Genomic DNA, 20,312 nt, shown 5'->3' on the forward strand with positions numbered 1-20,312 from the left:
CCCGGAGCCTGCTTCAGATTCTGTGCCTCCCTCTTTCTCTGCCTCTCCTGCACTCGTGCTCTGTTTCTCTAAAAAAAAAAAACAAAAAAACAAACAAACAAAAAAAAAAAAAAACAAAAACCCACAACAATAAACCTTAAGGAAAAAAAAAAAAAACAAAAAACTGATCTGAAAAGATTTTCAGCTAAGTCAGGCTAATGGTGATCTTTGTGGGGCAGTGACTGGTGGAGTTTTTTGGGGTACTGATGATCAGTTTATTTGGGTGCTGGTTAAATGATAATTCATCAAGCTTATACTTGGGTTTATATGCTTTTCTATCTGTATGTTAGGTCAGTAAAAACTTAGAAAACCATTATTGCTTCCCATTGGAGCCTAAACTTGAACTGTGTTTCTCCTAGACATCAACGAATGCCAGTCCTCACCCTGTGCCTTTGGGGCAACCTGTGTGGATGAGATCAATGGCTACCAGTGTGTCTGCCCTCCAGGGCACAGTGGTGCCAAGTGCCAGGAAGGTATGTGGGTCAGGCTGCAGCTGGCTGCGTCTTATGGGATGAGCGGGCACTGTGCTCAGGAAGAGAACACAGAGAGGGGATATGCAGAGGGGGCCTCAGGGAAGGGGAAACTTAAGGGGTCCCCTACAAACAGGGTAGCCGTTTTTAGTCAACTCCTGGGCAATTACGCAGTTATGTTGTGTGACAGACCATCCCCCAATGTGTGGCTTAGAGCAGGCATTTGTTTGTATTGATCGTGGGCATGCAGGGCAGGCAGGGTGATAATGTGTTGCAGGGTGGGTTCAGGTCTATTCTGTGTTTCCTCACCCTCCTTGGACCAGCAGCCATATCTGGCAAATGGCAGGCCTGAAAGAATCCAAGCTCAACCATGAGAGACTCAGCTCCCATCGCATCCAGTAATGCTGCAGTGGCCCAAGCAGGTCACAATGCCACGTGCAAAGGCAGCAGGAGAGGGAAGAACACATGCCCTTTGTTGGAGGGTAACTGTTGTCCCATGGCAGAGGGCACAGGTGTAATTCCTTCCCTAACAGGGAGGGAGTGAAGAGTGGAGAGAACAGTCTATAGAAAAGGAAACCCCTTGGACTCCTGCATTCCTGCATTTCAGTTTCAGGGAGACCTTGTATCACCATGGGGAGTGTGATCCCAGACGGGGCCAAGTGGGACGATGACTGCAATACATGCCAGTGCCTGAATGGAAGGATCGCCTGCTCGAAGGTACAGTGTGGGGGATGCCACAGATCACCTGTATCCTGGAGTTGCCATTGGGTGTTTGTCCTGAGCCGCCTGCTCCCTCTCTCTCTCTCTCTCTTTCTCTCTCTCTCCCTCCCCACCCCTCCAGGTCTGGTGTGGCCCTCGACCTTGCTTGCTCCACAAAGGGCACAGTGAGTGCCCCAGTGGGCAAAGCTGCATCCCTATCCTGGATGACCAGTGTTTTGTCCGCCCCTGCACGGGTGTGGGTGAGTGTCGGTCTTCCAGTCTCCAGCCCGTGAAGACCAAGTGCACTTCTGACCCCTACTACCAGGATAACTGTGCAAACATCACATTCACCTTCAACAAAGAGATGATGTCGCCGGTACGGAACCACTACTTTTTTATTTTGGAATGGAAGGGTGTGTCTGCTGCTTCCAAGGCAGAGTGTCACCAGCTAGGACCTTGTTCTCCTTAGCTTAAATTCCTAACTTCCAAAGAAACAGCCTTTTCTTTTTCTTCCAGTATCTTACATGTGTCCTTTTAAAATGTGATTCTAGGGCCTTACCACGGAGCATATTTGCAGTGAACTGAGGAATTTGAATATTTTAAAGAATGTTTCCGCCGAATACTCAATCTACATAGCTTGTGAGCCTTCCCCTTCTGCGAACAATGAAATACATGTGGCCATTGTAAGTATAAGACTCAGTCAGACTTAATTATGTGACTGCAAGGTAGTTAACAAACTTAAGTTAGCCAGTATCTGAACACAGCAAAGCTGGACTCACATGTTTAAGTAACTTTGAATAAAGCCTACTGTGGAGTGCGGCCCTGACCCTCCATCTGACAGTTCTCCTTTTTCTCCAGTCTGCTGAAGACATACGGGATGATGGAAACCCTATCAAGGAAATCACTGACAAAATCATAGATCTCGTCAGCAAACGTGATGGGAATAGCTCACTTATTGCTGCGGTTGCGGAAGTGCGAGTGCAGAGGCGGCCTGTGAAGAACAGAACAGGTAGGTGGGAACGGTCCCTTTGAGGACGGGCAAACTGATCTCATCTCACCATCCAACAAAAGCAGCAGGTGGGGTGTTAGTTGATGGTTCCCTGTCTCGAGGAGCCCCCCCCCCCCCCCCCCCCCCCCGGCTGCCATTTAACCGGTGAAAAAACTGAGGCCAGCTGCCATGACCAAGTACTGGACTTCTTTCCCTGCCATCAAGCTGTGCTCTCAAAGGGGGGACCTCTGTAGAACATGTTGTTTCTAAGGCAGAGTGCACTGAGGCACCTCAAACTCCTGGCCACACAAACCCTGCTGTGGCATTCTAGTGGCGTAGGACGGCCCAGCCTAAGTCCCGTGAACACTGGTTTGATAGGCAGCTCGTTGGCCCTGCAGGACATCCAGGCCCCCCTTTTGGCCATAGCTGTGGTAGCTAGGTGAGAAACAGGGTGCATGAGCATCTGGGACATGTGAGCTCTGCTCCCATCACATCCAGTAATGCTGCAGTGGCCCAAGCAGGTCACAATGCCACGTGCAAAGGCAGCAGGAGAGGGAAGAACACCTGCCCTTTGTTGGGGGGTAACTGTTGTCCCATGGCAGAGGGACGGACCCTGAAAATCGGACCCTATAACCAGCTGCCTGAGGAGCCAGTCTTCCCTCGACTGAACCAGATGCTGCTCTCTCCACACGGAGTCAGGAGCCTCTAGGAGTTGCTGCTGTGCCTGGTCTCTGGGGACAAACGTGTCAGGGTCTCCAAGGGCCCGGATCCTGTACTTGCTTATCAAGCTGTGAAGTGACAATATGTAATTGTGAAAAGGGGCTTGTCCCCATAGCACCCCTCGTAGGGACTGAGGACAGGGGAACCACTGTCAGTAGTCTTCGTGCGGTAGCTTTCTTTTTTTTCTTTTTTGAGAGTTCATTGGTTTTGTGCCTGCCTTACAGATTTCCTGGTTCCTCTGCTGAGCTCTGTCTTAACTGTGGCCTGGATCTGTTGCCTGGTGACAGCCTTCTACTGGTGCGTGCGGAAGCGGCGGAAGCCCAGCAGCCACGCTCGTGCGGCCTCTGAGGACAACACCACCAACAACGTGCGGGAGCAGCTGAACCAGATCAAAAACCCCATCGAGAAGCACGGGGCCAACACGGTCCCCATTAAGGATTACGAGAACAAAAACTCCAAAATGTCGAAAATAAGGACCCACAACTCGGAGGTAGAGGAGGATGACATGGACAAGCACCAGCAGAAAGCCCGGTTTGCCAAACAGCCGGCATACATGCTGGTAGACAGAGAAGAGAAGCCCCCCAATGGCACGCCGGCCAAACACCCAAACTGGACAAACAAACAGGACAACAGGGACCTGGAAAGTGCCCAGAGCTTAAACCGGATGGAGTACATCGTATAGCAGACGGTGGGCACCGTGGCTGCTAGGTAGAGTCTGAGGGCGCTGGGGGCTTGTAGTTCTTAAATGGTCGTGTCCTATTCCAGTCTGAGGCTGTCATTGACTTAGAATCCTGTGTTAATTTAAGTTCTGACAAGCTGGCTTACACTGGCAATGGTAGTTGCTGTGGTTGGCTGGGGAACCCCATGCTGCGTCTCACGGCTATGCAAACACAAGCCCCGAGTGCCCTGGTGCACGGGCCCCGCAGCTGCCCCCTCTCGGACCAGGTTCCCAGGAGAAGGCCCAGCCCCTGGGCTGAGCTTCCACCTCTGCCAGATGTCCCGATGGTGATGCAGTCTTAGGATCGTAGTTTTTATTTATATTTATTGACTCTTGAGTTGTTTTTGTATATTGGTTTTATGATGACGTACAAGTAGTTCTGTATTTGAAAGTGCCTTTGCAGCTCAGAACCACAGCAACTATCACAAATGAGTTTATTATTTATTTTTTTTATTGTATTTTGTTGTTGTTGGGGGAGGGGGGACTTTGATGTCAGCAGTTGCTGGTAAAATGAAGAATTTAAAGAGGAAAAATGTGTCAAAAGTAGAATTTTGTATAGTTATGTAAATAATTCTTTTTTTATTAATCACTGTGTATATTTGATTTATTAACTTAATAATCAAGAGCCTTAAAACATCATTCCTTTTTATTTATATGTATGTGTTTAGAATTGAAGGTTTTTGATAGCATTGTAAGCGTATGGCTTTATTTTTTTGAACTTATTTTCTTATTACGTGTTGCCTATAAGCCAAAATTAAGGTGTTTGAAAATAGTTAAAAGACAATAGGATGGCCTTCGGTGCCTGGAATACTGGCGGATTTTTTTTTTTTCTTTTTTTGTACGACGTCAGATGTTTTAAAACACCTTCTATAGCATCACTTTAAAACACGTTTTAAGGACTGACTGACTGAGGCAGTTTGAAAATTAGTCTAGAACAGGTTCCTTTTTTTTTTTTTTTCTGCTTTAGACTTGAAAAGAGACAGGCAGGTGATGGGCTACACAGCAGTTTAAGGGAACAAGCTGAGCTCCGACTTAACGTAGCCAAAATATGAGTGGTTGAATATCATTAAAAATATCAATTGTGTGAAGGTGGAAGTACACCAGTCTTATTTTGTAAATTCTGATTTCTTTTCACCATTCTTTTAATACTGAACCACTTGTAGATTTTTTTTTTTTTGTTATCTACTGCATTTAGGGAGTATTCCAATAAGCTAGTTGAATACTTGAACCTTAAAATGTCCAGTAAGATCACTGTTTAGATTTGCCATAGAGTACACTGCCTGCCTTAAGTGAGGAAATCAAATGCTATTTACAAAGTTGAAGACCCAAAAGGCTTATAAAACAGAGGAATTTCATTGGTTCACCACTGAGACCGTGAAGATACTTTGTATTGTCCTATTAGTGTTATGAACATAAAAATGCATCTTTGATGTGTTGTTCCTGGCAATAAATTTTGAAAAGTAATATTTATTAAATTTTTTGTATGAAACCTGGAACAGTGTGGCCTCTTCTGAGCTGATGGAGTGGTGCTTGGGCTCTGCCTCGTGCCTTCACCACCCCACCAAATCTGTTCTGGTAAGTGGGGTGTGATCAATAGGCTGTGCTTGATGGGGATGTGGAGGAAAAACCTAAAGCCTTGTCAGCCACAGAATTCAGCCAAAGAAGCCAGGGCTGTGAGAGCCCCATCTCGAGGGGGCCTTGATTCCCTTGTTATTCAACAGCAAGTGTGAATACTGCTTGAATAAACACCACTGGATTAATGGCCTGTAGTGTGAAGGTGAATTGTTTGTGAGCACTCATGGGAAAGGCCCACCACACTAAAAGCGTTTTTAAAAAGCTTGGAATTAGTTTTAGGGGAGGAAGAGGGAGATTCAGTGCTTTCGAGTACCCCCGCCCCCGGGCTACTTGGATTAATATTAACGTCCTGCCATCGTCATTCAAGACCACACCCTGGTGGCTTCTGTGCAAGCTCATGCCTCCAGGGTGGTTTCCTAGCTGCATGAGAGGTGATAGTTACAAGCTTCTGGGGTTAGAGCCATCTACTCATCACCTCTTTCTCAGGCAGGCAGTGTTTGGGTGGCCTTGCCATGCAGCGTCAGGGTGCCCGATATCTGGCCTTCGTGAGCTCCCAAAGGCCAGCCATCACCACCGTTAAGGACATGGGAGAACTGTGGTTCTCACTGTGGCTGCTGGTGCCAAAATGGCCCTGCCCCTACATCACAGGTGGGGTTGGGGAAGCTTGGTCTCTGGTACCTCTGCAGCCAGGGATGAACCATGGTGAAGGGCATGTGGATGGCTTTCAGTAGCTGTGTGGAGTTGCCAGGAGTTCCCTGCTGCTTATTAGCGAGCTTCCCCAGAAGCTTCCAAAGCTTCCCCTCCTTGGAACTGTCCCCCAGCGCCACACCATTCATGCCATCTGCCCGCCTCTGGTTTTCAGAGTGGTGTTATTCTTTCATTCTTGGGAAACAGTTTTCTTCTACCAGGCTAAGAACTATGTTCTCTGATGGGCATCTTGTTTAAGAAGGGGCGACGGGCTTTAAAAATATCCCTGGCTTCCTTTGCGTGAGCAATGAGGAGTCAGAGTCCAGAACAGTGCGTTTTGGCTGGCTGGGAAGATAGCTGGAAAGACCCGGACACCGGCGAGGCTGGATTCCCATGACATCTCCCTGCCCTGGTGCAGCAATACTTTCTGTCCATGATCTCTGCCGGTGGACAGCTGGTTTCTGCAAGGTGGGGTAAGAGGGAGGGAGAAGGGCTCTGGAACAGACCCAATGAGGCAGGACACAGTGTGCTTTAGCAGTGCTGAATTCAAACACCATCCTGAAGCAATACCTTGCTCTGATGGTTTGTGAACTTGGAGTTTTCAGGACCCCAGAATTCCTTGGGTAGTTGCCAAATACTTTTGTGCCAAGAAAGAAAAAAAGTTTAATGAGCCTCTGCCATTCTTTATACCAGAAGGGAAGTGATCTTGAGATTCACATTTAAGAAGTCTTCTCAGTAGTAAGACTGCAGAGATCAGGCTCCTCTGGGCATGGCTCAAAGCCAGGACCTTAATCGTAAAGGGCAATTTCCCCCTTTCTCCAGGTAGAAGTAATCAGGCAAGGGAGCCCTGGTTATCTTGGGGACAGGGTGGAAAAGAAGGGAATCCATACCTTTCCTATTCCCCATGAATGTTCTGGACCTTCTTTAAGCAAACCCTGGAAGGCAAAGAATTTTTAGTCTGGAAACTTGACTCAGACTCTAGCATTAGACCATACCATGAAACTCTAGAAGGAATTATCTTGAAGCTGGTTGTGCTGTCATTCTAGACTTATACAGTGTAAAACCAGAATGGAAAAGGGGGTGGGTGGGTATATCTTAATTGACTAAAAGTCCGGTGAGACTGGGCGACAATCAGAAGCATAACTTACAAGCAGGTTTCTCAATGCAGACTCCCAGGCCCAGTGCAAGAGTCATCAGTGGGGTCAGGGAATCTGTATTTTCAACAAGCTCTCCCCTCCTCCCCTTCTTCTCTGGCATATGTATAGTAAAATTTAAGAACAACTCTACTAAAGTACTAAAGTATAAGCTCTTCGTTAATTACAATGTTTTTTCCTCCTTGTTAAACTGAATTAAGTACCCTGGAAGCCAGTTTGTTGCTAAATTGCCACCTGACATCATTTTTAAGTAAAATAATTATACTGCCCCTTGAGCAAGTTGTGGTCATATTTATTGGCTGATCTGACGGGTCAGTGAGTCAAAGCGAAGTTATTTGGTAATATTTCTTATGTACCAAAGAGCCAAGGAAACCAGAGCATAGGTTTCCCACCTTTCTAAACAGTGTACACCTGTCTATCCAAAAGTGAGTGAGTGTGAGGCTAAAAAGCAGTTGCCTTTAAAGAATAAAAAGGTCCCACAGACCTACAGAAGCTTGCATCTTGGGCTGGGCAATGTTCTGTCATTTCCGCTGCGGCTCTTTCTTGCCTCTACTGGGAATGAGAAGCGGGAGTTCAGAGGTTCCTGGTCTGGGAAGACACACAAGCACTGGGTTATGGGAAGCCTCCTCCTGCTAATGTGTATTTATACTTTGTGAGCTCTGATTCATCCTAGCATTGGAACAGAAATCTGCTTCCTGAGGTTCTGTTTTTAAATAGATAGTTTGCAAAAACAACAATTATTTTTCTTGACATTTTTTTTTTCCACCCCACAAGCAGCTAAACATCCCGGCCCGGGCTATGTCAGTCTCCAACAATGCCAAAAGACAGCTTGGTTATTGGAGGTACAAGGGTGCCCCAAGGCAGTTCTGTAGGGTTCTGGCCCCAGAAGTCTTAAAAACAAAGGTTAGAAATCATTAGGGCAATCTTGTTGCATCACTTCAAATACATGAGATATTTCTGGGACTATTAAAAATAACGAATTTCCCTTTGTGAACAAGTGCCTTCCGATGGCTGTTAAGCAGAAGGGCAAGTGGGGGTGACGCTTGTGGGGCCCTGGTGACTGCTGTCTGGCAGCAGAGGGGCCGGCACACCTGCACGGTACCCTTTGAGATCGTGTCAAAAGGGCGCGGTTCCCTTGCTTTTGATATAAATTCTACCTGTATTACTTGCTCTTGCATGCCAGGCACAACCTTCCTGGCTTAGAGAGTGTTTCTTTCAAGTCCTAGGCAGCTTTTACAAGTCTTAAATTATGTATCATTATGCATGGGTCTGGTATTAACCTGTGATATGCCCAAGTCAGGAAAATTAACATGGAGAGTAAGGGCTCTGAAACCAATAAGAACCTGGAACTGTGGCCTGCCTGCTGCCCCCCACCCCCATCCCGTCACCTTCCCCTGCAGTGTCCACACCAGGGCACCCAAGCATTGACTTATCCGGAGAGCAGAACAAGATGCCAGCAACATGAAAGTAACAGCTTTGTCTTAAAGAGAAGCTCTCCTGGCAGAGCCAGTGGGGCTCCTCCAGAGTCCCTGAGGGGGATACAAGTTTGCAGCTGGCTTCTTAATGACTACGCAGCCAACTGCATGGCTTGGCCCCCACTCTCTGCACCTGAATGAAGAGTGCAGAGCTGCTTCCTTTCATCAGTGCTGAGAAACCTGCAGTTGAAAAGCTTTCATTCTGAACTCACTGGATATTCATGCAATTGGAGACCTTACCTGTCAAAGGATCCAACCCACCTTACTTTCCCAGGAGGGGAAACTGAGGTCTAGAGAGGTTCAAGGACTTGTCTAAGGACACACACAGGGTTGGCAACAGCTGGAACTAGAACCTTAGGCTCCTGCTGCCTGGGTTGCTGCAGTTTCTGGGAATTTGCCAGGTTTATGTCTGGATCTTGCCTTTGGTGTGAATTTCAAAGGTAAAAAATCGGGACATCAGTAATTAACAAAAAGGAGGCTGCAAAGCCTCAAGGGAGGCTGCAGAGAGCTGCCACAAAGACCCTGTCATCAATCTGAGCTGTGTCTCCCTCTTGCAGGCTTTGCCTAGAAAGTGACATCTTTATAAATCTGATAGCAATAGGTATTTTCTGAACCAAAGGCAGTCTAAGTCCTGTCCCTTTGTTCTTGGGCAGCTTCAGATTTCCTTTTCAGTTTCTGCTTCATAGAATTAGAAAATAAAATTGCAGGAAAGGAGGCTCAGAAACTGACAGCCCCACTCAGTACATCCTTCTCCACACATGCACATAGCACACGCATGCACGCACACGCACATGCATGCACATCTTACACTCTTCAGGACATCGGTGCTGCTCTGTGTATGAAAGGGAACTGGAAGGGCCCTGGCCCGTGTCAGGTGATGGCAATTATAATTAGGCTTCATCCCACATTCTCTAAACACTCCTGCTTCCCTTGGCAGGCTACTTCCAGGTTATTCATGGAAAACTCACCTCAGCATTTAAAAAAGTGCTAAAATCCGAGTTGCTTGGATGTGATTAAGTTCGCCACCTTCAGTGTGCATCTGGGCCAGCACAGACACATCTGGGAGTTCCTAGAACTGCCTGTGGGCAGCTCTCCTTCTTCCACCCAACACCCCAAAAAGCCTACTCCCCCGCATTCTCCCCACCCACCACTGAGGGATTAGGAACTCATCCCACAAGTCATCTGTAACCTGTTTGTCATGTCAGGGTAGGCCAGAACTACATGTTATGCAAAAGTTTCCTCTGAGCTGAGGCACCCACGCTCAATGCCTTGGAAAAATCCCGTCCCGGAGACAGAAACATAAACCCTCCAAGTTCAGGACAGTAACGATCAGATATCCTCAGGGGGCTGTCCCTGGCTTTGCTGGGATGGTTTTTGGAAGTGTTTTTAAAAAGGAATCAGGGCATTGAGGAGGGCACTTGGGATGAGCACTGGATGTTGTACGTAAGCCAATTTGACAATAAATTATATTAAACAAATATTTTTTAAATTAAAAAAAAGAATCGGCACAAAACAGAAAAGAGAGCACGAATGTGAAACTGCTACAAGTCTGCACAAAACTAAGGAAAAAGTGAGAGGAAAAGGAAAGCCAGTGGGAAGGGGCCCAAAGGGGGTGGGTAAGGCCTCACCCCAGCCTCCGGCATCCCCCACATCCACAGCCCCATTATTTCTGCACTTCCTGTGAGCTCTCAACACAACACTCAACAAAAGAGGTCCTGACCGTTTCCTCCAGGGCTCTGTGTCTCCACATGTGCCTGACCAGTGGCCGGTGGCTTTCACCTCCTCGGGGTGCAGAGCCAGGCCGCGTGCCGAGTGGCAACGGCACACGCTTTGGAGCCAGACTTCCTTGATTCCAATCACAGCTCTTCCTTCCCGATTCCTGGCATGGGATTTTCTCCACGTGCAGTGTTAGGTTTACACAACTGCGGCCCAACAGAATTTCTGGGTTTTGGGGTGGACACACCTGGATCCTAGGCTCTGCTATTTACTAACTTTGGAAAGTTTCCACAATTCTTTGCATCTAAGTTTCCTCATCTGTGAAATGGTGATGACCAAGTGTGTGCTGCTCAGATTCATGACAAGGGCTGCAGGAAGAAGAAAGACTGCTGCTCTATTTCTCTAAGCATCCTGGGATAGGATGTCGAGTCCACTACAAGATGAAGGAATCCAGCTAGATTCCAACGGCATTCTCTGTTCTTACCACTGGGCCCCGTTCAGAGAAGAGCTAAATAATGGCTGCTGGATCTGGTGTTAAACAGAAGTCCAGGATGGCCCCCAGAGATTCCTAGGCCCTGGTTATTTGATCAAACACTAATCCAAGTATTGCTGTGAAGGGATTTTGCAGATGTAATTAAAGTCCCAAATTAGTTGGCCTTAAAATACAGAGATTTTCCAAGTGGGGCTGACCTAATCACAGGAGGAGCTCTTTAAAAGCAGTTTCCTCTGGCTGATCACAGAAGGAGAAGCGGAGATACAAAATGGAAGAGATTCAGCACAAGGGAGGTTTCTCCATTCTTGGGATGGAGGAGGCCACATGGCAAGGACCAAAGAGTGGCCTCTAGCTGCTGAGTGAACTCCTATGGGAAACCACCAGCAGGACAATGGAGCCCCAGTCTCACAATTGCAAGGAACTGAATTCTGCCAGAAACCCAAGGGAGTGTGGGAATAGGTCCTTCCCTAGTTGGGCCTCCAGATGAGGATACAGCCTAGCTTGGGTGATACCCTAATTCCAGCCTCAGGAGACCCAAAGCAGAGATCTAGCTAAAAAGTGTCAGAACCTGTGGTACAATCAATTTGCACTATTTCGAGCTGCTAAGTTTATGGCTGTTACACAGCAACAGCAAAGTTCTCTTCCAAAGGGAGTTGTACCCGGCTACGTCACATGTAGGTGCTGTATTTGGTCTTGACAACACAAGTCATTGGCTTTTCCCCAATCAGTTCAGTGCTTGCTAATCAGTGTAGAAGAAAGAAAAACTCATGCAAGAATGAACTACGGGACCACAAAAAACTTTGGTTCCCAATTAAATTCTACCGCAGTCTGTGTTCTGCCAGTGTAGACAGATCTCTACAGCCTCTAAATAATAGAACATGGTTCTGTCTTCCATATCTATCCTCCCCACCATTTTACATAATTAGAGCCAAATGAGGTAAGCTCAGGTACTTGGCCTTGGAGGACTCCAAAACACACGGTCTTGGGCCAGTTTTCTCTCCTTATGGAAGGTGATAATGTTTGACTTGTTTTTTAGATGATGTTATCAGAGGATTGGATGACTCTCCCACCAAGCATCCTTTCCCTAGATGGAAGTTTCTTCCTCGGTTGTCCTCACAACACAGTGGCCATTTCCTCTGGACGAGTAGGAGCTAAACATCAAGCCTAACGTTCTCTCCTACCAGATTCTCTTTCCTGAGCTTGCCCTCATAGGGGCAGCTGGCCTAGGTGGACACACATAACGAGTGGCAGAAAGCTAAGGTTTCTCTCAGATTCAGCAAGCTTTTCTAAAGCGTTGCCAGGACCTAGAATTAGACCTTATAAATGTGCGGAACAACAGCCAGAACCCATAACATGCAATTTGATAAACCAGTATTGAGAAATACGATCTTCAAGAGAAAGCAAAGCTGAGCTGATGCAGAAAATTCACAGATGGACAGTATGCTTGTCTTTGAGCCTGTATAGAGATATTAGGTGCAGTCCACAAGGCTCTTCCAGCTAGAGATAATTAGTGTCAAAACAAGAACCCCAAGAGCAGATCCCCCTACAACTCTGACATGGAGAGCTTTTGCTACCAGGAGTGCTCTCGTATTGATGGGTACTTTTCACTGGGGAGCCACTGGAGGACACTTCTCTAGATGTCACAGGCTTTGTCCTTGCAACCTCCACTCTGACAGTCACCAAGCTGAGCACAAAGCACTGGGAAAAGGCTCACCAGGAAGCATTTTAAGGGGGGGGGGGGGGAGACATACAAATCCAAGTAGTGCTGTTGTTTCATAAGCCTCGATTCATTCTGGCATTGTTACCAAAGGGCCTTCTAGGCTCCTCCTACTGGGAACACAGCCCAAACACCCAGTCTGCCACGTCAAGGCTGTAGGTCACCCTAATTCACCATTTCACCTTCTCCCCCTGATAAATGGAATGATGGGCTGGTATTCATCCTCACAGGCACCCACAGTGGGTTTGAGAAAGAGCCCTCTGCATGCTTCTCACCAGCTGAGCATGTTAGGGAGGAAGAGAAAAGTCCTTCAAAGCCACTGGGCTTAGAAAAATTCCCAGTCAATCCATCACCTGCCTCCTCTGGAGAAGGGTCTGCCAGTCCAACCCACAGGTCCCAGGGTAGGTGGAGAGAGGAATGTGAGGCAGCAAGTGGAAGTAAGAGTTGTGTCTGTGTGCAAGCACATGTATATCTGTACGTGTGTGTGTGTGTGTGCGTGTGTGTGTGTGTGTGTATGTCTAAGCACAGAGACAGGACTAGTAATAGAAGAGCTGGTGAGAGGGCGTGGGAGACTGGGAACTTATTTATAAAATCTCTTCTGCCCTAAAGCAAGTCAAACTCCCTGCTGAGGAGTGGCTTTTTCTTCCTCCCTTTTGAGTCCTGTGTGCTGAACTGACCTCTCCCCGGTGGAGGTCAGCGCTCTGCTCACCCTGTGCACACTCAGCCTTTTGGGGCTGGATCGCTTTAGAAGCCTGAAGAGGAGACAATCTTCAGCTCGAATTTCTGAGAGGAAAGCTGTGGTAAATCTCGTGAGGAAGCTGGCCTGTGTGCATGTTTTAAAGAAATATATGTATATGTTCTGATCTTTTGGGAACTGTGGAGAAAACAAAAGGCAAACATGAACACTGTACATCACCAGAGTCCCCTCCCACAGCCTACTTCACCCACTAAAATAAATCAGGCTGGGTAATGAATGAGGTTTTAAGAAATGCAACTGAACTTAAAATACAAGGTCAGCATCTCATCCTAGGTAATCCTTTGGAGGATGAGAAATTCTCCTGATTTTCCCACAGGGTTATTTCAGATGTGCTTTCTGAGCCAAACTATTTTAAAAGCGTTCATTCTTCCACTGCCCTGCCAAATGTGAACTTGAGATTCACACGCACTTTTTGAGAGCTTATTAGTGATATTAATGATCATGGATCAAAGGCAAACCTTAGACAATTATTTAGGTGCTTTAAAACCTCATCTGCTGTACAAGGGCAACAATTTCTCAGTGTTGGCAAAGATGAAGTTGCTCTGATGTGTCGGGTCAAAAGCAGCATTACGAACGTGGCCTCATGGAGAAGACAAGACACATCTCTTTGTATGATTAAAATGTACTCGTATTGACACCTCGTCACCAAAGCCTTTCTCATTCATTTGAGAGCAGGCACACTTCTGACCTGCAGAAAGCCCCTCGTTTAAAGGATACTCTCTGCTCAGAGCACACCCTGCCTCTTTCAACATCCAGTATTTAAACCTACACACACCCTACATTTTAAAACAATAATTCTTTACTGTGACTTCTCATGAGAATCAGTTATTTGAGGAGCTTTTAAAACTGCCAATACTCAGGCCAAATTGCAAGGATTCGGATTTAACTGGAAGCTACTCAGGTAATCCCAATATGTGGCCAGTACAAAAAACCTGTTTTTAAATGGATGCGGAAATTAACACATCGGAGTGGTATATTTACCTTAAGTGTGGTGCTTAAAATATTAGAGATCATTTTGTTTGACAAAGGGAGAAACTGAGGCCCGGGAGGTTAAGTGACTTTGTCCTAAAGCACACAAACCAATTAGTGGCAAAGCAGCAGCCTGAACCCAGGGTTGCAGCTGGTAGCACCACGCCATCTAGAGTCTCTGGATCCCCAGCCAGACCCCAGGTCCGAGGCAGGTCAGCTGCCTGTGGGCAAGGCTGGCCAGTGTGCCGGCACGAGCAAAACACTACGAAAGGCGCTTTTGCTTTATCAGCTGCAATGGTTCTCAGTATTTCATGAACAGCTATCCAAATGTATTATTCCAACTTCAGATTGAAATGCCTTGGAAAAATTCTGTACAGATCCAAGGGGAGATACGTATACAAACAATCAGAGAGGCCTGGGATCCTGTCATAAAAGGCAGTGTAGAGAAAGAGCTGGCCCAGGACTTCATTCAGTGATGAACAAGGACTAGATCCACTTAGAAAATGGAAATGAATCCGCTTGGGAGATGTCAAGATCTCTGGAAGAGAGTCAAGGTTGCATACTTTAACCTCTCACAAGAGGGATCTATCTTAGCTCACAATTGGGAGAAGTGGGAACATATTTGCATTGTAAAGACCACCCCAAAATCTTAGGGGCCCATTTAATCACAACACCCCACACAGGGTTTTCCAAACCTACAACTTTAGAACCAGCGGTTTGGAAGCAGAGCTCCTTGGATTGTTTCAACACAGTGTTCAAAACCTCAGGGTTGCTTCAAGGAGGAAGAAGTCTCTAACAGAATATAATTTTAAACAGCATGTTCAGAAAAGGGCATCTGGGATGTATATTCCTTGGGGGTCGCTCGTTTTGAAGAAAAGTGATACATACAAATTTATTTTTTGAAAACAATTTTACTTTTTATTCATAAAGCAGGTTCATTTCCTCTACATACTACTTTCACCCATGTACTTTCAGACACATACAACTATTTAAACTACTTATATAAACAAAACAAATGACAGGATATGGGCAATGGAAAAAAAGAGCTCCTCTAGGGATTGCTGCAGTGTCTGGCTTTCTAACTTGACTAAAGAAAATTATCCTGTCAAATCCATACCTATAGTCACCTGATCAGATGCTTGGGGTCATATGTATGGTTTTATTGATTGTTGTTTAATTAAAGAATCAAGGTTTTTGATAAGTAATTCTAATGGCGATTATAAAGTAATTCATGGTAATATCATGCTACATAATAAAACTTACTGAATATGATTAAAGTCCAGTACTGAGTATTTCTGAAACAATTAAAGGTAATAACTAACTTCATCCATTCAAGTTCCCTCTGTTAAGCGCACACATTGACATATATTTGTTCCTCATCTTGTTAAATAAATATAGAAACCAAATTAGGAGTTGCGCAGATTTCTAAGAATTTAATTGTATCATTAAATTGTAATACCAATGATACAGTTAGACTTCTGTCCTGAGTAATTATCTGCATTAACTTCACTTTACAATGCTGGATTTACTTTGTACTTAAGGAAGATTTTAAACTATTTAATGGAAATCAGCTTAATTTTGATTTTCTACTTGCTCCACCGTGCTTCAATTCATTCGTGTTTCAGTAACAAGAAATGAACTCTGTCATCTTAACAAACCAAGCATGGAAATTTCCTCATAAGAGAAAAGAAGAAATTAAAATGATTTCCATATTCGAGTCACAGAACACTGAAGAGAGAATTTTTGGCTCACGGGAAAGGCATTTGTTACCTCAAAAGGAAGGCCACTCACTACAATTTTGTGGAAATACTACGGTGGGACCTGCCAAGAGGGAGTTCAAGGAAACTGGCAACAGTGGCACTGGGATCTCAGGCCACTCCCTTGGGCACAGAGGTTTTCTTCCCTTACGTGCTCTGCCCTCACCAAGCTCTTTCTAAAGTCAAAGGCCATAAGACGCACACCTCATGCTAAAATCCAAACATGACACAAGAAGCAAACAATTGACTGTGATCCCATTGTTGTCCCCAAGACCTATCTTGAGATATCTCATTCACAAACAAGCTATATTCTCCATAAATCAAACTAGAGGGGCGCCTGGGTGGCTCAGTAGGTTGAGCGTCTGACTCTTGATATCGGCTCAGGTCATGCTCTCACGGTTGTGAGATGTAGCCCTGCACATCAGGCTCTGAACTGGGCACGGAACCTGATTGAGATTTTCTCTTTCACTCTCTCTGCTCCTCCCCAGCTCAGGCTTGCTCATGCTCGCTCGCTCTCTCTCTCTCAAAATAAATAAACATTAAAAAAAAAAAAAAAACAGAGTTTTTAATGATTCTTGTCATAAAAAATAAAATACATTTTCTTACTTCTTTAATACTAACATAAGTAAACAAAAATGCTGCAGCACTCACTTCTCTCTCCCCAAATGGTTGCTTCTTTGCATTTAACAATTTATATGCATATCTAGATGATAGTTAACCTCTAGCAGCAAAGAAAAAAAAAACGTGTAAGAAAAATCACACTGACTATTCTCTGACATTTCTTGTTTATGGACCTTAAAAAAACAACACAAAATCCAACATCAATATATTTTTTAAAAAAGCCATCTGAAAGCACAGGGATGCGACTTAGAAGCCATAATGCCACTGAGAAAGTTAGGGAGTTCAAACTGTAACATTTCTCCGAAGCATCAGAATTACAGGGACTTGAAAATAAATTTAATTTGGGTTAAGTAAGTGGTTGAAGACTGCGTTCTTTTTGATTAAGAATACTGACAGGCTCTGATTTTCAGATGCTGAATTTATAAGATTATAAAGAACGTCAACACACACCCCACTCCCAGGAGTAGAGAATTCTGCATTTCCCAGCTAATAAGCAAAACCTGGCAGCCATCTTCCCCTTTGTACTTCCAAACATCCAAAGAATCACACAACCACTCAAGTAACAAGAGATCTGGGGGTGTTTCAGACATGTGGAAGAAAAATGCTTAGAGGCAAAATTCCTTAAACACATGCCATAGTGCAGAGTGGAGAGCTGTTCCCTCCATTAACCCTGTGAAAATCCCATATACATGCAGGCTGTGAGAAAGACCAGTCAATCTACAACCCAAGGTACTGTTTTCCCTCTTAGGTCACAGTAATTGTTATTTCACGAATATACCAAACCCTAAAGCCAAGGCTGTTCTTGAAAGAGGATCACTAAATCACAAGTATTGGCTTTGTCCCGTTAACAAATGAAATAAAAACTTTTCAATTAAAAGCTTTTCTCTGCTGCCTCCATTTCAAACATCTCCTTCTAGGTGTACGTTAGGCAGCAACTATTGCACTGAAATGGTTGTCTTTTATTCTAGACTCTTTTCCAGGGAGCTTATTGTTTCTTGGCCGGTCACCAGGGTTATTACTTGTGCCCTGTTGAAACCGTTCCAGTAATTCTGTTTAAGAAGATTCAAGGACACACTGTGCTCCTGTCTTCAGTGAACAGCACACCTAGAATTGCTGTCTCTCTAACAGCAGGGGCCCCCCACAGACCATGGAGATTGAGGTTTCCATCCTGTGCAGTCTACCCCAACTGGATGAGCACAATCTGCTCCACTGTGGTTAGTATCCTGTTGGGTTCCCTCTTTTCCCACAGAATGCTTTGCTTGGAATCAGCTAAGAGCAGGAAAAAAACCCTAGGGATGGGAAGAGGAAAGGACGCCAGTGCATGGGGCCACGTTCCCGGTGAGTGAAGGTCATGAGGCTGGGACCACATGAAGGGAACAGGTTTCCAGGCAAGGTGGGGAATATCAAAGGAATAGGATCTACATTCATGGCCAAGTATAGTGACCAACACTGAACTTCATGACCCAAGATGGTGCCATGAAATATGGCTGCCTCTTAATGAGTAATACCCTACAACACAAGTGGGAAAAGAGACATGGGGAAGCACAGAATGAGCTAGGAGTAACCATAATTAGTCTTAAGCACAAACCACCAACACTGTGTCTGTTTCCATATTCTTTTATTACATTAGGCTTTTTCTGGGTTATTTTTCTGCTAACTCCAACACTTTGGGAATATACTTGATTTTCCTTGTTACTAGGGAGGTGCTACTTCAAAGGACCACACAATGTTGAGTAGAAAAAAAGATGTATTTGATGGGTGGCCTGTGAATATGTTTTTTTCCCCTATTTTAGAATGAAACTGGGTTAACAAAATCTTTAGTAGGTGTCCATCCAAAATAAGTCATTGCTATGATTCACTCTGACATTTCAGCAAGCCCACTGGAGACATTAGTGGGTGACAGTGCAAACGGAAGGCTCCTGTTTTGAAACTGAAACTGCCTGTGATGCCTTCCAAATGGGAAACCGGAAACTCTGGCCACTGAGCTCCCCTTGGGTTCGAATCCTTCCTGAACCTAACCAAAATCTCAGAGGTGGGGGCAAGTGCAGGGGCAGGGACACGCCTGAGCTACAAGCAAGAGCAAGCCTGTCCCTCTACTCTCTTCCTCTAATGCAAGGTCAAATTAGCCATAAACTTCTAGTAATTTTAGGGTAATTAACAGTTTTGTGGGTGCAGCGGCCACCGTGCTGTAGAGAACCTGGGAACAGAGCTGCTCATAGGCTGAACCCAGGTGTTTTACAAGTTTGAGGGAGCACAAGGGTGTGCATGTCCACATGTGGGCCCCAGCTGATGAGCTGGAGGCCATGGTAGCCAGTATTGAGGAAAGAAACACTAGGGAGTCTCCAATTAGTCCAGTGGTTCTCAAACTTGAGCATGTTTCAGAATCACCCAGGGTTTCTCATTCAGTAGGCCTGGGGTGGGGTCCAAGATGGGCCTTTCTAACATATTTTTAGACAGTGATGCTGGGCCCAGAACCAGATGTTGAAGACGGCTAGCCTGTTCCTTCACTTCTGTTCAATTCAGGCTGAGGAACAGGAGGAGAAATTGTACCCCTAGATATTGCACTATGGACCTGTCTTCATATAGCCCATCATACGGTGTGCACAGTGATGGGCCAAGAAAGCACATGGTTGGTTTCTTCAGGCAGGTCCTTCAAGAATGGGATCATCCTTGACAAGGTGAATGGCCATTTCTCACTAAAATAACTTTCTGAAGACAGTTATAAAGTATGAGAAAGTAGCAACATTGTTAGAAAAATCATATAGCCTCCTGAAGATGAATGCATTGAAAACTAACACTAACACAGATACACATTTTCGGTACAAAATAATCATTCTAATTCCTTTAAAATCACAGCATCTACACAGACCCCTCTCTTTCCACATCTTCAGCCACTATAGACCCAACTACATCTCTGCAATCCCCTTTAGTAAGTTAGTGGCCTCTTTCATGCTTCTTTCTTTTCTTGGTTGGACTGCCCTGGAGTGCAGATAATCTTTCAGTGTTTGTGGCTGAGCCAGTTTGCTGTGCCTGCCCTAGCTTATTTTTCGTAAGATGTCCAGAGGAGAGATTTTCCAAAACATGCAACTCTTCATTAGACGCCGTTTTTGCCAAACCTTGTTTCAAAAGTAACCCCGGATCCGACAGCTCTGAAGTTGGCAAAACCCTGACAGCTTTGCTTTTTTCCCCTATTATTTCTCTTGGGACTAATCGATCACTTCCAAGAGAAACTCTCTTGTGGTGGTCGACGTCTTCCGCAGAGCCGAGGTTCCTGCGTTTCTGTTGTGTTCTGGCCCCTTGTGGACTTTGTTTTGGACCTGGTGATGCTGACTCACAGCTACAGACGGGGCTCCTGCTTAGAAGCCCTGTCTCTGACCACTCCCCATGATGAGGTTTTTGCTGGCTGCTAGCGTCTTCTGGCTGGGTCTGATGAACATTTTCCAGCTTTTGAACAGGAAGCCCCCAGTGGCTCTCAGCTGCCTTTATGTTATCTTCTGCTTGTCCTGTGGACTCTGATGGGGGACTGGCTGAAGCCTGACTGTCACCCCTCCTCCTCGCTATCTCTGCAATCACTGGGTCACTAGCTGTTCCCCCAATGTCCCGGCTGCTCCGTGATTTGCTCACAACGCTGCTTTTTGTTTCAGTTCTTCTCACACTAAAACAAAGAAAGATTTTTTGTTTTGTTTCGTAAAGCTGCCCTTGACACATTGCCTATCCCTGGAGAAGGAGCTTGGGCTACCTTTCCTTCTCCCTTACC

General features: G+C 45.5%; 2 protein-coding genes across 3 annotated transcripts in view; one reads left to right on the forward strand and one right to left on the reverse strand.

Annotated features, from left to right (window-relative positions):
- Positions 1-5,399, forward strand: part of JAG1 (jagged canonical Notch ligand 1) — a 36,533-nt gene extending 31,134 nt beyond the window's left edge. Inside the window, exons 21-26 of the mRNA XM_078444275.2 lie at positions 399-512; positions 1,117-1,226; positions 1,351-1,584; positions 1,760-1,891; positions 2,067-2,217; positions 3,141-5,399. Coding sequence (XP_078300401.2) covers positions 399-512; positions 1,117-1,226; positions 1,351-1,584; positions 1,760-1,891; positions 2,067-2,217; positions 3,141-3,598 — 1,199 coding nt within the window. The 3' untranslated portion in view covers positions 3,599-5,399. The remainder of the gene's footprint in view (positions 1-398; positions 513-1,116; positions 1,227-1,350; positions 1,585-1,759; positions 1,892-2,066; positions 2,218-3,140) is intronic.
- Positions 5,400-14,063: 8,664 nt separating this feature from the next.
- The window catches only part of SLX4IP (SLX4 interacting protein), a 182,366-nt gene continuing 176,117 nt past the window's right edge, over positions 14,064-20,312 (reverse strand). For both annotated transcript variants that reach the window (XM_060611968.3, XM_060611964.3), the window contains exon 8: positions 14,064-20,210. In XM_060611968.3, the coding sequence (XP_060467951.1) occupies positions 19,490-20,210 (721 nt within the window). In that variant the 3' untranslated portion in view covers positions 14,064-19,489. The remainder of the gene's footprint in view (positions 20,211-20,312) is intronic.

Source organism: Panthera onca, chromosome A3, assembly GCF_046562875.1.
Source record: "Panthera onca isolate mPanOnc1 chromosome A3, mPanOnc1 haplotype 2, whole genome shotgun sequence".
NCBI classification, from domain to species: Eukaryota; Metazoa; Chordata; class Mammalia; order Carnivora; family Felidae; genus Panthera; species Panthera onca.